The sequence below is a fragment of the Pseudopipra pipra genome, chromosome 9 (genome assembly GCF_036250125.1).
Source record: "Pseudopipra pipra isolate bDixPip1 chromosome 9, bDixPip1.hap1, whole genome shotgun sequence".
In the NCBI taxonomy this organism is placed as follows: Eukaryota; Metazoa; Chordata; class Aves; order Passeriformes; family Pipridae; genus Pseudopipra; species Pseudopipra pipra.
Genome location: NC_087557.1, coordinates 28,551,155 through 28,567,290, shown reverse-complemented (window position 1 = coordinate 28,567,290; position 16,136 = coordinate 28,551,155). Strand labels below are relative to the sequence as shown.

The following is a 16,136-nucleotide window of genomic DNA, read 5'->3' as shown; positions in this document are numbered from 1 at the left end:
TGGGGCTGAGGCAGCATGAAAATGTCCTACAGGAAAATAAGAGTCTTATTAAGATTCAGGCAGAAGTGTTTAAAACATGCAGCAAACTGGCAGGTCTCTAAGCCTGGCAGCAGCTCAGTGAGCAGCACCTGGCTGTGAAAGTCCCAGAGGAGAGGAGTGCCTCACTGCCTCCAGCACCCCCTTTGCAGACCTGCCATGGAGTCAGTGAAAGGCAGCGAAATCTTGTCAAAGTAGCATCTCATGGGTGTTTGTTGGTGCAAGGTTGGGTGAGAGACCTGCTCCCATGCCCATGGGTGCTGGGGCAGGTGAGTGGGCGAGGGCTGGCAGAGCCACAGCCCAGGCAGGGGAAGTGCTGGCAGCACCTGCTCCAGGCTTTGCCTCTGCACGAAGAGGGAGCCCCAGGCTCTCTTCCCTGCTCCCTATTCCCTGGTCCCACTCCTGCTCAGTGACAGGAAGCCGCCTGCCAACAAGAGCACTGTGGAGCTGCAGTTTCCACCCATCGGTGACTGGAACAGGGTGGCCCTCTTCCCCCAGCTGCCAAAGAGCTCCTCCACAGCTGCACGTCCCACCCTTTCCTCAGGGAGAGGGCTTCCCAGCAGCCTGTCCTTCATCCTGTAGGCATGTGCTGGATGCCAACGCAACTAGACAGCTCCTGCTCCCCAGTTGCCCTGCCAATGCCACCAGGTGGGCTAGGAATGCTCGGTCACCCCGCTCCCGGGATGCTCCTACACCTGGTGGCAGCAGCCCTTAGCCCAGCTTGTGGGGCCTCCCCAGGACCCTCTGCGCATGTAAAACAAAAGAAGCATCTAGAGGAGCAGGGCTAGAAAATGTTGCTGGGGCAGCCCAGTCCCTCAGTGGATTTGCAGGGCGTTTGCATTTCCTATCAGGAAACGTATCGGTGTGTTATGGTTTCTGGCATGTGGTGCCATGCATTAGAACGTGCAAATGATAACAAAAAGGAATATTTTTATCAGTCTCTGGGGTTTTTTTTAGTCCATCATGATTCAGCAAAAAAAGTTGAGGTCTGAAAATTCAGCAGAAATTCAGGTGCTTTCAGTGTGCTGTGGGTTGGGCAACTGGAGTTTTCCATGTTACAGGAGAGCACGTGTGGGGAGCTGCTCTGGCTGTGCTCAGCTGTACCTATCTGGTTCCTCCTCTGGAGATTTATAAGCTTAAACTGGAGCTGTAGGGTCCTGGTTGAGCACCTCCACAAAACTCCCCAGAGAGTTTTCTCAGCCTACCTCCAACCCAAGGGATCTGCACAGTTAGACAGCACAGCTCTTATCCAGGTGCTCCTAGAAAAAAAAATGCAAGTGGACAAATCAGCTTGAGTCAGATCCCTCAATAAATCCTTGAGATCCCCTGGGCATCGCCTGGTGCAGAGAGTGACCCCAAATGGCTCCCATTCCCCAAAAAGGCAAAGCACTGCACTGGCTCCCCTCGGGCAGTCACAGAGGCCACACTGTGCTCCCTGGAGGAGCACACTGCAGAGCCTGTGGTCTCAAAGCCTTCCCATAAAGTGCGTATGTTCTTTCCCAAATAGATCCCATCCTCAAATAGATCCTCATGCCAGAGAACATTTCACAGGGTGAATCGTAACTCAGGCTCTGTGTTATGCATTCCCTCACAGCTACCAGGCAAGCACAGAACGAGCTGCTTCCCCAGGCACAGCACGTGTAAACACACAGGGGCACGATGGTGCTTATGTTTCTGAGCATGACTGGCCTCTACATCCAGTAAACAAGGGGAAGAAACCATTTACCTATCTATTCCTGTATCTGTCCTCTTTACTGAGTGTGCACATGAGTCCCAATGCACTTGCAAATGAGCTTGGAGTTGATCAGGAAAATGGGCGTGTGCGGTTCCCCAGGAAGACACCGACAGCAAGAGGGACCACCCCCAGCTGCCCACCCTCTGCACATCCTGCAGTGGGATGGCCTTGTACTCTGCCTTTACATTGTGGTTGTGCCTCAAGTGCCCAGGGGGTCTCCTAAAAACAATCCCTTGCCCATGCATAGCCCATGACAAAGCACCATGCTTTGTTTTCCAGGCAAATGGGGGCAGCTGCAACTGGTGTCCATCTTTGTCGGATCCTCTCCATTCCTTCTGCTGTGGGGTGGCTGCACTGGGGGAGTCCCTGCCCACTGCTATCCCTCCCTCAGCATGCCATGGGCACTGCGTGGCCCCAGAGCACTCTGTAAATAGTCGGAAGCGATGAATGGATTTCCCTTTCCTCTCCATGTGTGCTTTAGATTTTTGGCCGGATACAGCATGGGCTCATGCTACACCAAAACATGAGGTTCGCTCCCTGGCAGCCCTGGTTTTTGTATGGGAACAGTTCGATTTGTGAAGCAGCACCAGGTTTGGTGGGTGAAGCTTACGGTGATTTCCCAGGGAGTGCTTTTTGTTTGCCAGGCAACAAGCCCAGACCCCACCGGTAGCTGGCACAGCCTCACTGGAAGGGACTGAGACCCTCTGGGGCTGTGGGGGCAGCGGGGTCATGCCGTGCTGTGCATGGGAAAGCACTCAGGGAAAGCCAGGTTTTCCACCGCTTTCCACTTCCTCCCAGACATGTTTACAGCAACACGGAGGGTTTTCTGCCCGGGCAGTGGCCACCCTGCGGTGTAGGCTGGCCAGCTTTTTGTTGCCTTGCCTGTGCTCCCACACAGCCCCTTTCAGCCTGGGCGGTGTTCCCATGATGGACCACTGCAGGAGTGAGTCCAGCCCGGCACACGGAGCCCAGGTGTGGCCGCGCCTCGGCACCGGGCCCGTGTCGGCGGGAGGCCGAGGCCTGTGAGGTGTGCGCGGCCTCAGCTCCGCCGCACGCCGCTCCCCGGGGGACAACCGTGCAGGGCAGCTCCCGCCGGCTCCTGGAGTCAGGGCCGTCTCCAAACAATGGGTGGAGAGCAGGAAACGCCGCATGGGAAACAGGATTTGGCTCCGCCGCCGCCACCAGCCACGGCCCCTTGGCCCCTTTCCTTTCCCTGCTCCAGAGAGCCCTTCCCACAGCCATCAGCCACGGGGCTGCACCGAGGGGATGGGGATGCTGCCGCCCGGCCGGGCTGGGGCGTGAGGCACCTCCTGCCCGGGCTGGGGGTTCAGCATGGCCCGGGGAACACCGAGCACACAGCCCTAGCCCTGGAGGAGTGGGTGGCTGGCCACTGAGCAAGCAGGAACAGAGGCGTCTTCCTCTCTGTGCCCAGGCTATGCACCAGAGAAGGTGGTCCCGGCTGCCCTGGAGGTCAAGCAGCAGCGTGGAAGCAAGATGTGGGACACGGGCAGGGGGCAGGGGTCCTGACGTGCCGCTTACTTGGAGCCCCTAGGCAGCCACAGCCTCCAGCTCTGACCGCCGTGGCTGGGACATGCTGGGGATTTTCTGACCTCTGCCAGATTCAGAACACACTCCAAGGACATGGGACTCCAGGTTTATCTTCTGCTTCTCCTCCCATGCCTGGCAGGTAAATCGCGCCTTTCCCTCTGCCCCAGCGAGCAGCCCCGGCCCCAGGAAGGCTTGGTGGGATGAGGGAGCTGTGGGAGCTCAGTGGCGCCATCAGAGCAGGGTTTGGAGGGAAGAAATATCCCTTTGTGATCAGCCACTGAGATATCTCAGAAGCCAGCGGTGCCCTCTCTTGCCTGCCTCTCCCCAGCATGGGAGGACAGGCACCCCGAGACCCCCATTCTGATGCAAGCTTGGCTCATGGTGGGGAGCTGAGCCAGTCGGGATCTCCAAAAGGAGAGTGGAAATTCCCACTGTGTCATCCCAATGGGTCTGCAACGCACCTTGCTGTGCCCTGGCTGTGCCTCCTGGGCTGGGGGGGGCAAAAATGTCCTGGAAAAGGGGTGACATCTGGGTGACAGAAACTGGTCCCGAGGCAGGGCTGGGATGGCCGTGCCCTTGTCCAGCTGTGACGTGCCCTCGTACTCCCCCACCCCAGGGGCCATCCTGGACATCACCCTGATCGCCAACGTGCAGAGCCTGTCCCACTCCGACTTCTTCCTCTCCTGTGTCATGGGGGAGCGCGACGTGAGCTACCTGCAGATCGAGCGGGAGAACAAGATCGTGATGACGCACCCCAAAACGGGCTTCCAAAACTACCGCAACCGCAGCAACCACGTACAGGCCAGGGGCTTCTCCATGGCCGACCTGGTGGGGATCCTTTACTGCCTGGGACGCACCCCGACCGAGCAGGCACAGGTGGTCTATGTGCACAACAGCCACAATGGTGAGCGGCCGGGGGGGCAGCGGGCACGCCCTGCCTGCCAGCTGGGCGCACGTGGGAGCTCCCTGCACGTGGGAGCTTTGCAATCCCAGCGCCAGCTGGTGTGGTGGGGGGACAGTGGTGAGGTTTGAGGTCCACTGGCATGGGCGGGGTGGAGATGGGAGCAATGTTCAGCTGGAGGAGAGTGAGCAAGCCCTATGGAGGAGCCGTCTGTATTCATAATGATGCCTAGGAGCAGGGCAAGGTCCAAAAGGAAGCTGAGCGCCCTTGGAGGAGGTTGTGGGGTCTGGAAATCATTAACCAAAGCAGGGGGCAGCCCTTCGGAGCTGTGCCAGCCCATGTCTCCACTGCAGGCTCACAGGGAGGAGGTAATGCCAGGGCATATCTTCAGCAGCCTCACAGGAGCTTGACAAACACCATCCAGCTGCAGCATGTCACTGCTCCAGCAGTGGGCCTTGCTGAGAGGCATTGCCAGGGTGCACTGTAGGCAAGAGCAGTGCTGGGCTCATCTCCCACTCCAATTTTGGGCCATATAACTCAAAAGGGCCTCCCTGGCCTGGCTAGTAGCAGAGATACCACCTGGGGCAGCACTTTCCCACACTGCCCCTCCAACCTCCGCTCCTTCTGTGCTTGGACTTTGCAAAATTATTAGGACTGAGATTTTCTGTGATAGGTGTTTGCCTCTGGATTATTTTTAGCTCTTTTTTCGTAGGTTTAGCTAAAACAGTTGACCTTTTGCTGAGAATAAGAGAGGATAAAAGTTTCCCTGTGTTAAAACACAGCTTCAGCAGGCTGGTCTGAGCAACCAAAGAGACACAGAGGTGCTGAGGAAGTGAAGCAGAGGCAAACAAAGACAGTGTGGGAGGCATGGCCAGCAGTGGGGGGTGAGGAGCACGGGGGGGGCTCTGCACCCCCAGATTAAATCATAGGTAGAGGTGCTGGCTCTGGGTCTCCATCGATGTGACAGTATTTTCCCATGAAGGGGTGCTCCCAGCCAGCCCCCCACTCCTGGGGTGAGATAGCCAGGCCAAAATGGTGCTGTGGAGGAGCTGGTTGGCGCCCGGGTTCAAGCCCCTGTGGGAGTTACAAGTGCCAAAAAGGTGTCTCTTTTACAAGTTCCAAAGAAGTTGCCATTGGTCTGTTTAGAGGAGGAGGAGATAAAAAACAAAGGAAATAGCAAGCAAAAAAATTACAAGTTTGCAGGAGGCAGGAGGGCTGGATACAGAACCCACTGTGGGGGCTTGGCATGTGTCATCTCCCCTGTTTAGCCAGAGAGCACAACCAGGCAGGCCAGGGCTTTGAAACAGTGGGTGGAGAATGCTGTTAGAGAAAAGTTGGCACCTCCTGAAAGGTCATGCATGGACAAAAACATAAGAAGTAAGATAAATTTTGGAAGCTTTGCTATGAAAACAAAGTAAAGCAGACCAAAGAGATCCTGAGGAGTAATTGCAGAAATGTTTATATCTGGCAGTAAACTATTTGTTACAATATGTGGAGCAGAAAGACACTCAGAAAAACAATTACAGAAAACCAAACTTCTTTTAGTTTTGCATCTATGCACAATACAGAAGCTGGGGAAACTTGTTGGGTGATCTGTCTGAAATGCCAGTGTTGATAGCAGGAGACAGGCGATAAATAGCGGAACAGAGCAGCACAACATTGTCAGGCATGCAGTGAGCAAGACTGTGCCACTGCCTGTGGGACACCAGCCTTTCCTAAAAGCTTCTGGGTAGGGAGTTACAGGCCTGTAAACCCAGATTGGAACCCACCAAATTAGCAGAAACTGTAATAAGGAGCAGAATTTGTGGCCCCTGAGAAAAAGGCAGCTGAGTTTGCAGTGGGAGAGTCTCTGGGATGGCAGCAGTGAGGATGCTATGGAAGACCCAGTTGACACTGTGTGCTTGGGTTCCTGGAGAAAACTGGGAAAATTCCTTTTCAAAGGTTCTTTGAGAGAAACTTTGCATCCAGGCGGTGGCAGGAGAGGTCTTTGCATGGGTAAATAACTGGCTAAAAGAAAGGAGATCAAGAAAAGGAGTGGTCCTTGTCACAGGGAGTTCCCATCAACTCCCCCTGGCATGGCAGAAGGTCTCTGCAGGGACTTGTGTCACTGGCTGTGGGTACAAAGAAGTGAATAAGCAGCCATGCTGGCTGCTGTCCCTGAGCTGCCTGGGGAGACAATGGATGGGCTCTGGAGTGACACAGAAACAGGGGATAGATGCACTCTGGGAGAGCTGCAGTGATGGAGTGACAGGTAAATCAGTGTGGGCAAACACAAGGGGCTGTGTTTGGAGATCCTCGGGGAACTGTTGGGTCTTGTTCCAAGGAGTGAGCTGGAGTGAGAGAGAATGGGGGCCACATCTGTGTGCCCTTTACAAGGGACTGCCAAGTCCACAGAAGAAAGATCCCAATTGGAGGGATAGGTGGGGAGGCGATTCTGGGAAGTTACCAAGAAGTGTGACCTGCGGTGCCCTTTCCCCGGCGCCTGCTGCATGTGCTGCTTCCTCTGGTCCTTGGCCTCAGTGGGGTGGGACACAAGCTGGATGTGTTTTAGCTCCAATCTGGTGTGGCTCCTTCTAGTGAGTGCAAGCTGGAGTACTGCCAGGCTCCAAAAGCCAGCAGCCGCCTGTGTCCTCCTTTGTGTCTGTCCTGGCACGCCCAGGGCTTGGTTTCCCAGGCCTTAAGGTATTTATAGCCCTGTTTATGCTCAAGCTGGGGTCTGGCTGACTCACATTAATACTCCAGGAGCTCAGTGCTGCTGCACACCCCAGCACTCAGGGAATCAGGGAAACAGCTGTGACAGGGTGGCCACTCCTGGGGGCTGGTGTGCAGCTTCCCACACACCGAATTCTCCCCACCTGCCCATGATGTCCCTGCCTGCAGCATTCCACACCTCCCCAGCCAGCAGCAGGCAGAGTGCACCATGCAAGCTTGTCCCAGATGTCACATCCCCAGACTGCTGCCACCAGCATCCCACGCTGGGCTGGGGCTGGTGGGCTGGTCAGAGGGCAGAGTGCCCCATCCCATTCCTTGGTGTCTGCCCACGGGGACTGGAGGGGCCAGGAAGGAAGCCCTGCTCCTGCAAAGCCTTGATGGGGTCCTGGATCCAGGAGCGGACCCAGGAGCGGGAGATGTGTCATGACATCCCAGGAGAAGCATGTGGTGGGTGCTTGCCTGTGCCAGGGGGTGTCTCCCTACTGCTCAGCGTGCTCCTCCTCCTCCTCTTCTGCAGCCCACCTCTTCCCGGTGAAGGCCACGCAGTCTGTGAATGTTGCCGAGCCAGCCACCTTCTCTGCCAGGATCCTCAAGAGGAAGGAGACAGATGTTATGTGGAAAAGAAATGGCAAGTAGTCCTGAGAGCAGGCACAGGGCTGGGGCTGCTCCCAGCTTGGGAGGTCATGGATAACCCTCTGTCCCCTTGCAGGTACCTACTACCAGACCACAGACCGGGGTGAGGTGCAGGGTGACCGCGTCGTCCTGACACTCCCCAACGTCAGCGTCAGCGAAAACGGTGTCTACAGTGCCACGTTCATGGGGGACAGCCCTCTGTGGAGTGCCTTCTACCGCCTCATCGTGAGAGGTGAGCAGCACCCTGGCTCCCTGGGGCGTGGGGACAGCCAGCCATACTCTGCCCTCTGGCCTGGTGCCACCCTGTCCCCCACTCTGCTCTCCCCACAGCCTGCCCTGCGAAGAAATGGGGACCATCCTGTGAGAAGGACTGTCCTGACTGCCTGAATGGCGGCATCTGCCACGACCATGTCGGTGAATGTATCTGCCCTCCAGGGTTCATGGGCACCCGCTGTGAGCGAGGTAGGTGCTGTGCCCAGGGCATATGTGGGGGCCCTGCTGCACCCCCAGACCCGAGCACTGTGGGTAGAAATTCCCTGTGCACCCCCTGTGTGTCTCCACCTGCACTGCCCTCTATTTCTGGAGCAGGGCTGGACCATCCACATGGGTTCTGTGTCTCCCTGAGGTGGTGATAATGGGGCTTGGGGCACCCAAGGCAGCACCGAGCAGTGCATGGGTGAATGGCAGGTGAGGGCAAACCACGCTTCTTTTTCCAGCCTGCCGGGAAGGGCAGTTTGGCCGCAACTGCCAGGAGACATGCCAGAGAGCCCAGGGCTGCCGGGGGCTGAGCTTCTGCCTGCCGGACCCCTACGGCTGTTCCTGCGCCTCGGGCTGGAGTGGCTCCCGCTGCAACCAAGGTACGGGAACGCAGGTATCCATCAGCTCTCCCACCCAGCCTGGGCTTCCTCCAGGGTCTGGCTGCTCTCCAGCAGCACCTGTGCAAACCTCTCCCAGCCTGAGGGTCGGCACGGGCTGAGCAGTGCTGCTGCCTGCGCCAGCTGTTTGCTGTCTCTGTCTCTATGGTCCTGTGCCATGGTCAGGGGTAGCAGCAAGCTCTCCTCTTCCCACAGCCTGTCCCCCGGGATTCTATGGCCCTGACTGTGCCCTGGAGTGCACCTGCCGAAATGGAGGCAGCTGTAACCGCTTCAGTGGCTGTGTCTGCCCGGCAGGCTGGCATGGGCAGCACTGCGAGAAGTCAGGTGAGGCTGTCAGGGGGCTGTGGTGGGTGTCTGTCCCACACCCTCAAGCGAGCTCTGGCTCCTTCCTCAGTGGTGACTGGGAGGGCCAATGGCTATTGGCCTCACCAGCTGGTTCAGCAGGACCCCTTGCCTGCAGAAATAGCCCTCAACCCTATGGAAACCAGGGCACTGCAAGGGGAACATCTGGTCTGGCACCCCAGGATTAGCTGTGCTGACAGTGTTGCTGAGCCCAGCATGTGGGGTGGGGATGAGGGCTGGACACAGCATCCATCTCCCTGGCCCCTTGGCACCAGGGTCTGGCTGTGGCCAGGTCTGAGGACAGCTGATAGCCTGACGTGCCTGGGGAAGGGCAGGCCCAGCCCTAATGCTGATTTCTCTGTGCCAGACCGGTTCCCCCAGATCATCCAGCTGGCCTCAGAGCTGGAGTTCAACCTGGGCTCAGAGCCCATTGTCAGCTGCGTGGCCACTGGCAACCCACTGCCCACCAGTGACAGCGTGGAGCTGCGCAAGGCTGATGGCACCGTGCTCAAGGTACCACCCGTGCTCTTGCCCCACCACCATCTCCATGGTGCCAGCTCCCCCAAAAGCACCCGTCTCCCCTAGGGGCTGCTGGACAGCTTCAGGCTGACCCTGGGGCTGAGCCAGGGGGCTGGGCAGGGGGGCTCACAGCACCCTCTGTGCCCACAGCTCATCAAGGCCATCATCGAGCCAGGACAGATCACCTGCGAGTTCCAGGTGCAGCACCTGAGGAAGGAGGACACAGGGCTCTGGGAATGCCGGGTCTCCACAACTGGGGGCCAGGACAGCCGCAAAGTCAAGGTCAACATCCGAGGTGAGAAAAGGGTGGTGGCAACAAGCAGGATAAGCCAGGGTTGGTGGGGGAGGCTGACAGCATGGTGTGGCAATAGCAAACCCCCTGCACTGGACTGGGTGCTTCCCATCATATGCTGCAGTGCCAGCAGACAGGTTTGGGTGGTTATAAAAGACTTTCCTGACAAAGCTGGAGGGAGTCCAGAGGTGGCAGATGTCTTCACACTCTGCTCCTCGTTGCTCCCAGTCACACCAGTGTCATTCCTTCCTTCCCCCCACAGTGCCACCAGCACCCCTGAGCCCCCCCCGGCTGCTGGCCAAGCAGAGCCGCCAGCTCGTGGTGTCACCCGTGGACTACTTTTCTGGTGACGGACCCATCACCTCCATCAAGCTGTTCTACAAGCCCAAGGATGACAATTCAGCATGGTCATCCATTGTGGGTATGTGCCTGCAGGGCTGGGGGGCACAGGTAGGACTTGTGTAGGAGGCGATGGCTGCCCCAGCCAGTGGAGGTCTGGGGTGGGAAGAGGTCTCCATACCAGGCCCCCTGTAGTGATGCTGAATGGAATGCCCGGTTGTAGGGCAGATTGTGGGTCATGGGCATGTTTTTGATGTGTCCTGTTGGCCGACAGTCGACAACAGCGAGAACATCACCCTCATGAACCTCCGGCCAGTGACTGCCTACATTGTCAAGGTGCAGCTGAGCCGTCCAGGGGCTGGTGGGGAGGGCAGCAAGGGACCTGAAGCCATCATGGTGACTGAGTGCCTTGGTAAGCCTCCATCTCCTTGACCCTGACCCTGACCCTAACTCTTGCACAGCACAGAGTCTGCAGCCCAAGAGCTGATGTGCCATGAGGTTTTGCGTTTTTGTCTGCAGAGCCCACAGTCAAGCCTGTGATTGAAGGCTGGTCCATAGAAGAGAAAAACACGCTTCATGTCAACTGGAAGTTGCCAAGTAACCACGAGCCAGCACATGGCTTCATAGTCCACCTCTTCGACTCTGCAAGGCGGCTGGTCTCTGAGAAGAACATCACGTCCATCTCTGTGCTCTCTGCCCGCATCGGGGACCTGGAGTTCAACAAGGAGTATGGGCTGGAGGTGCTGGTGTACCACTGCACCAGCCTGGGGCCACCCTCCGACCCCTATAAGGTCATGATCAACAGCAAAGGTGGGTCCAGTGGAACGCAGGGAATTATTACAGGGAATTACAATGGTAAATCAGTTATAATTGTAACAGCAATCATTCTCAGGTCTGGCTGCTCCTGTGTTCCATCTCTGATAGAACATGAACAGCTGCTTGGGAAAAATGGGTCCTCCTTTCCTTGCTAGACCCTGCAGCCTCCAGCACCAAGCAGCTCAGAAACATCCTAAGCTGAACATGACATTCAGGCCATCACAAGTGATGCTCACAAACAGATCTGTCCTCTGCACCCTTGCCCAAATACTGATGGACCTGTCCATACTTGCAGCTTTTACAACACCCTGTAGCAACACAAGTTCCTTGATATAATTATACTTGGCATGAAAAAAATATTTCCCTTTGGTTCACTTTAACCCTGCTGCCAGGTAATTTTGCTGGATGGTCACTAGGGCCTGGGGAGCCCTGCACTCCCACCTGTGGGCACACACACACCTGCACACAGCCCCCCACATAGGTGGGAGACTCTGGGAAGGGGGAGCATCAGCCTGACCAAGCTCTCTGGTGACCAAGGGAGAAGGCATGCATGAGGCCTTTGGTGAGACTTGGCACTGGCTGGGACATGTTGAGAGGACTAGTAGGCATCAGGCTTGAGGGATATGAGGTTTCTTCTGCTCCCTGTTTGTAAGAACTTTGTATGATTTGGGGATTTGGGGTTAGGATTGTGAACAGGCAGGAGAAGACTCAGAGGAGGTGGTGGGAAGACAGTGTATGAGAGAGGGCTGAAGAAAAAAACATCACAAGGGCTAGTCAATACAGAGGCATCTAGCTTGACAGTCTCTGAAGCCAGGAGCATTTGGAAGTACAATCCTGCTCCACTGTTGTACATGGAGAGCAGCTCCATCTCATCCAAGCAGGGGCTAAGGGTCCCTGGAGGCCCCTCAAACTTGGCCCAGCTTTGGTTGCCAATGCCATCCACAGGGTCTAGTCCTCACAGCAGCCCCTGAAGCACCAAGAGACCTGTCCTGGGACTTGTAGGAGCAGGAGCAGGTGTTCAGCAAAAGTTAGGCGTCACAGGGACTGACGCTCTGCTCTCCTTGTCCCAGGGCCCTCTGCCCCGCGGTTGCTCTTGGCAGAGTCCGTGTCTGACACTGCTGTCAGGCTCTCCTGGCAGGTCCCTGAGTACCCCAATGGGGGCATCACCAAGTACATCGTGGAGCTGCAGCAGGTGGGGGGCACCAGTGAACCCCAGTGGATCGACACTGACAGCGGCGCCGAAACCACCAAGGTCATTGGGGGCCTCAATGCCAGCACCAGCTACCAGTTTCGTGTCCGCGCCAACTCCCATGTCCCAGGGGAATGGAGCCAGCCCCTGAAAGCCAAGACCCTGGGAGACGGTGAGAGGGGTGTCCCAGCAGGCAGGGGGCTCACAGCTCTGCTGCAGCTTGGGCTCAGAATCTGGCACAGCAAAGAATGACTGAGGTGCTTGTGGTGACCTCTCAGAGTGGCTCTGAAGCAGCAGACTGAGCCCAAAACTCTTGTGGGCATCCAGAAAACCTGCTCCTCCTAGTCCTGATGGGGCAGGGGTGGCATGGTGACAGCACAGCACCTACAGGGTGGCTCTGCCATGGCCAGAGGGAGATGTGGAGCAAGGGGCTAGAGAAGCAGAGCAGAGCTGGCATGGGAGGAGGTGGTGGCTGGATCCAAATCTGGTTCAAGGTGCAGAAATCAGTGGTTCAGAGGCAGGGCCCGGGTGCTTACACCCTCACCCCTGTGCCAGTGTGACTTCAGGGGCTCAGGATGTGGTTGTGGTATCTTCGTGGTGTGCCTGGGTGTTGGAAGATGTCTGTTTTGGTGCTTGGCCACTCATGCAGGCTGGGCAGGGCTTGACCGGGGACCACAACCCTCCATCCCTCCTCTTGGCAGGAGCGCTGAGCGTGCCACCCAGCCTGGGCAGCCAGAGCACTGAGCAGGCAGGAATAGACCAGCAGCTGCTCTTGGCCATCGTTGGCTCCGTGTCCGTCACCTGCCTCACCATCCTCTTTGCTCTCCTGGCGCTTTTCCTAATCAAGAAGAACTTTTTCCACCGGCGCCGCACCTTTACGTACCAGTCTGGCTCGGTGAGTGCCGCCTGCCCCACCAGGACCGTGTCCCCTGCTCCCCACGTCCCAGCCCAATCCAGGCCACGCTCCATAGCCTCCAGTCCGGATGCAGCCAGACCTCACTTCCACACAGAGAGGGTGCGGAGCCCACCCTTGCCCACGACTCCTGCCCTGCCGGGACTGCCGCATGGGCAGAGGGGTGCCCAGTGCCTCTAACCTCACCCATTCTCATCTGCCAGGGGGAAGAGACCATCCTGCAGTTCAACTCGGGGACCCTGACCTTGACACGCCGGCCCAAGCCACAGCCTGAGCCCCTCAGCTACCCCATCCTGGAGTGGGAAGACATCAAGTTTGAGGACATGATCGGAGAGGGCAACTTTGGGCAGGTCATCAGGGCCATGATCAAAAAGGACGGCCTGAAAATGAATGCAGCCATCAAGATGCTGAAAGGTGAGTGTCAGGGCAGACGAGCAGGATGGGCTGAGGGATGAAGGTGCATCCTGGGCCATATTTGTGCTGAGTAGAGTCAGGAGTCACTTGCAGAGAAGCAGAGGAAGGGCACTTGTAGGCCTGAGGTGTCCATCCCTTCTTTGCTTCCAGAGTTTGCTTCAGAGAATGACCATCGGGACTTTGCTGGGGAGCTGGAGGTGCTGTGCAAACTGGGCCATCACCCCAACATCATCAACTTGCTGGGTGCCTGCGAGAACAAGGGTGAGGGCTATCCCACTCTCCCCAGCCCCACAGCCTCTGCCCACCTCTGTATTCCTCTTTTCTGGGGAGAGCCCCAGTAGCCCAACTCCTCCTGCCCCCCAGGCTACCTGTACATCGCCATTGAGTACGCTCCCTACGGAAACCTCCTCGACTTCCTCCGCAAAAGCCGAGTCTTGGAGACAGACCCAGCCTTTGCCAAGGAGCACGGCACAGCCTCCACACTCACCTCCCAGCAGCTCCTCCAGTTTGCTTCAGATGTGGCCAAGGGGATGCAGTACCTGAGTGAGAAGCAGGTACATCCCCAGCAAGCTCTTCAGAGCATCCTTCCCCTGCACCCGGGGGCTCCCCAAGGGGGCATGAGGTCACTGGGGCCAGCAGGAGGGAGCATGTGGCTCCTGCTGACTGCTGGCCCCTTTCAGTTCATTCACAGGGACCTGGCAGCGAGAAACATCCTGGTGGGAGAAAACCTGGCCTCCAAGATTGCTGACTTTGGCCTCTCCAGAGGGGAGGAGGTCTACGTAAAGAAGACAATGGTGAGGCAGGAGTGAAGCATCTCCATGGGGTCTGCACCAACATAGTGGGCAGGACACCCACCACCAGTGTGAAGGACCTACCCTTCTGGGACCAACTGCCCTCCATCCACAGGGCATCCCCCACCCCTGACAGTCTCTTTCTGCTTCCCCAGGGCCGTTTGCCAGTTCGCTGGATGGCCATTGAGTCCCTGAACTACAGCGTGTACACCACCAAGAGCGATGTGTAAGTCCTGCAGGCAGGGGCTCCAGGGCTGGGGCATGGCTGGGGCTGCCTCCTGCCCTCCTTGGCACAGTCAGTGTGGCAATGCTATTGCTCTGGGTGCTGCAAGGACAGGAGGTGGTGCTGATGCATCTCCTGCTGGCTCAGCCCAAGCCCTGGCTGTCCATTCCACCCTGGGCTTTGTCCTGTGCCCATCAGCAGGGCTCGACTGGGCACTGTCACAGCCTCATCTGCCCTTTCAGGTGGTCATTCGGCGTCCTGCTCTGGGAGATTGTCAGCTTGGGTAAGACTTCTCTGTGTCCCCTGCCTCCACTCGGGTCCCTGTAGGTCTGGTCCTCCTGGAGCCCTGGAGGGGACCCCCTGGGGACCGTCCCCACCTCAGCCGTGTGTCTCTGGCTGCAGGGGGGACACCGTACTGCGGGATGACGTGTGCCGAGCTCTACGAGAAGCTGCCCCAGGGCTACCGCATGGAGAAGCCGCGTAACTGCGACGACGAGGTGTAAGTGGGCAAAGCCTCAGCTGATGGTGGCACCCACGTCCCCCTGACCCCACTGCCCCACAGGGCTCCCACCACCTTGCAGTAGCTTCTGCCTGGTTCCCTCTGCATTGTGTGATGAGCTGGGGTCTCACATACCAAATGCCCTTCCCGGGCTTTAGTTTTCCACCTGCTTCGCCCCATCTCCCACAAAGAGCTTTTCTTTCCCCTCTCCCCGTGGGCACACTGAGCCGCCCACAACTCTCTGCCCCCAGGTACGAGCTGATGCGGCAGTGCTGGCGCGACCGCCCCTACGAGCGCCCACCCTTTGCCCAGATCTCCATGCAGCTCATCCGCATGCTGGAGGCCAGGAAGGTGAGTGGTGGCAGATGCCCATCCTGTGCTGGGCTTGTCCACATGCTGGAGCACCCCTTGGGCTTGAGGAGGGGACAGCCAGCGGCAGAACCTGTGTGACACTCACCATGTGTAACCCCAGTATCACTTTTTGGGTGTGGGGAGACCTCTTGCCTCCACCCCAGGGCACAGTGCCTGTGAGTGTGCCAGTGGGGATGGGAGGTAGATGGGGGCAGAGTCACAAATGGCTCCTAACTGGTGTTCCCCCACAGGCCTACGTGAACATGGCCCTGTTTGAGAACTTCACCTATGCGGGGATCGATGCCACTGCCGAGGAGGCGTGAGGCTGCACTGGCACTGTGCAGAGGGGTGATGCTGGCACCAGCCTGCAGGGACAGTGCTGTGGAGACAATGGGCTGCTCATCCCCATCCAGGACCAAGTGGCCAAATGCTGGTGCCCCTTCCAAGAGTGCCCTCCTTGCAGCAGGACTCTGCCATCCCCTCCCTGGCTGCCCACGCAGCGTGTGCTGGCCACACTGCCATGGCATCAGCCACCAACGCAGCCCCATGCTGCTGGGGTCATGCTGGGATGGCCCCCAAGGACAAACAGCAGCACGGTGCTTGCAGCACATTGGCCAGGAGAGGGGCTCTCAGGAGCCTGAGCCCATGGACACAAATGCTCAAGCTTTGGGGCAAGAGGGGGAAGCAGCAACCCAGCATCTGCCTGCCCTGCAACTCTCAGTGTGCTCTGGGCCTGAAGTGGTGCCAGCAGGGCTGTGAGCATCCCTGATGGTGTGGGATGGGGCCACCCTGGCAGGTGCAAGGGGATGACTTTGGCTGTGCACAGCCTCCAGCTCTGCAGTGACCCTTTGGAGGTGTCAGCTCTGCCTTATGGACAATAAACATCGTGCAACAGGCACCTGAGTCCAGAGGAGTGGGGGGGAGACACCCAGCTCTACCCTGCTGACAGCACTGTGGAACAGGATGCGGGGCCCAGTGGTCTTCTGCTGTGGTGGGCACTCCTCAGAA

General features: G+C 57.8%; 1 protein-coding gene across 2 annotated transcripts; it reads left to right on the top strand.

Moving 5' to 3' along the window:
• The first annotated feature begins 2,597 nt into the window (after positions 1–2,597).
• Positions 2,598–16,024, top strand: TIE1 (tyrosine kinase with immunoglobulin like and EGF like domains 1). Of its 2 annotated transcripts, none has more exons than XM_064665482.1 (23): positions 2,598–3,458; positions 3,936–4,223; positions 7,450–7,560; positions 7,642–7,797; positions 7,896–8,027; positions 8,282–8,422; positions 8,636–8,764; positions 9,150–9,295; positions 9,452–9,596; positions 9,856–10,014; positions 10,207–10,344; positions 10,452–10,742; positions 11,819–12,109; positions 12,639–12,952; positions 13,054–13,264; positions 13,415–13,525; positions 13,628–13,818; positions 13,945–14,058; positions 14,211–14,281; positions 14,521–14,561; positions 14,681–14,777; positions 15,029–15,128; positions 15,380–16,024. In XM_064665482.1, exons 1-23 carry the CDS (start codon positions 3,413–3,415, stop codon positions 15,449–15,451), a joined length of 3,495 nt encoding a protein of 1,164 aa, XP_064521552.1. In that variant the 5' UTR covers positions 2,598–3,412; the 3' UTR covers positions 15,452–16,024. The 2 variants fall into 2 exon arrangements, with proteins under 2 accessions (XP_064521552.1, XP_064521553.1); XM_064665483.1 differs by having other exon boundaries at positions 2,605–3,458; positions 12,639–12,832.
• Positions 16,025–16,136: the final 112 nt, after the last annotated feature.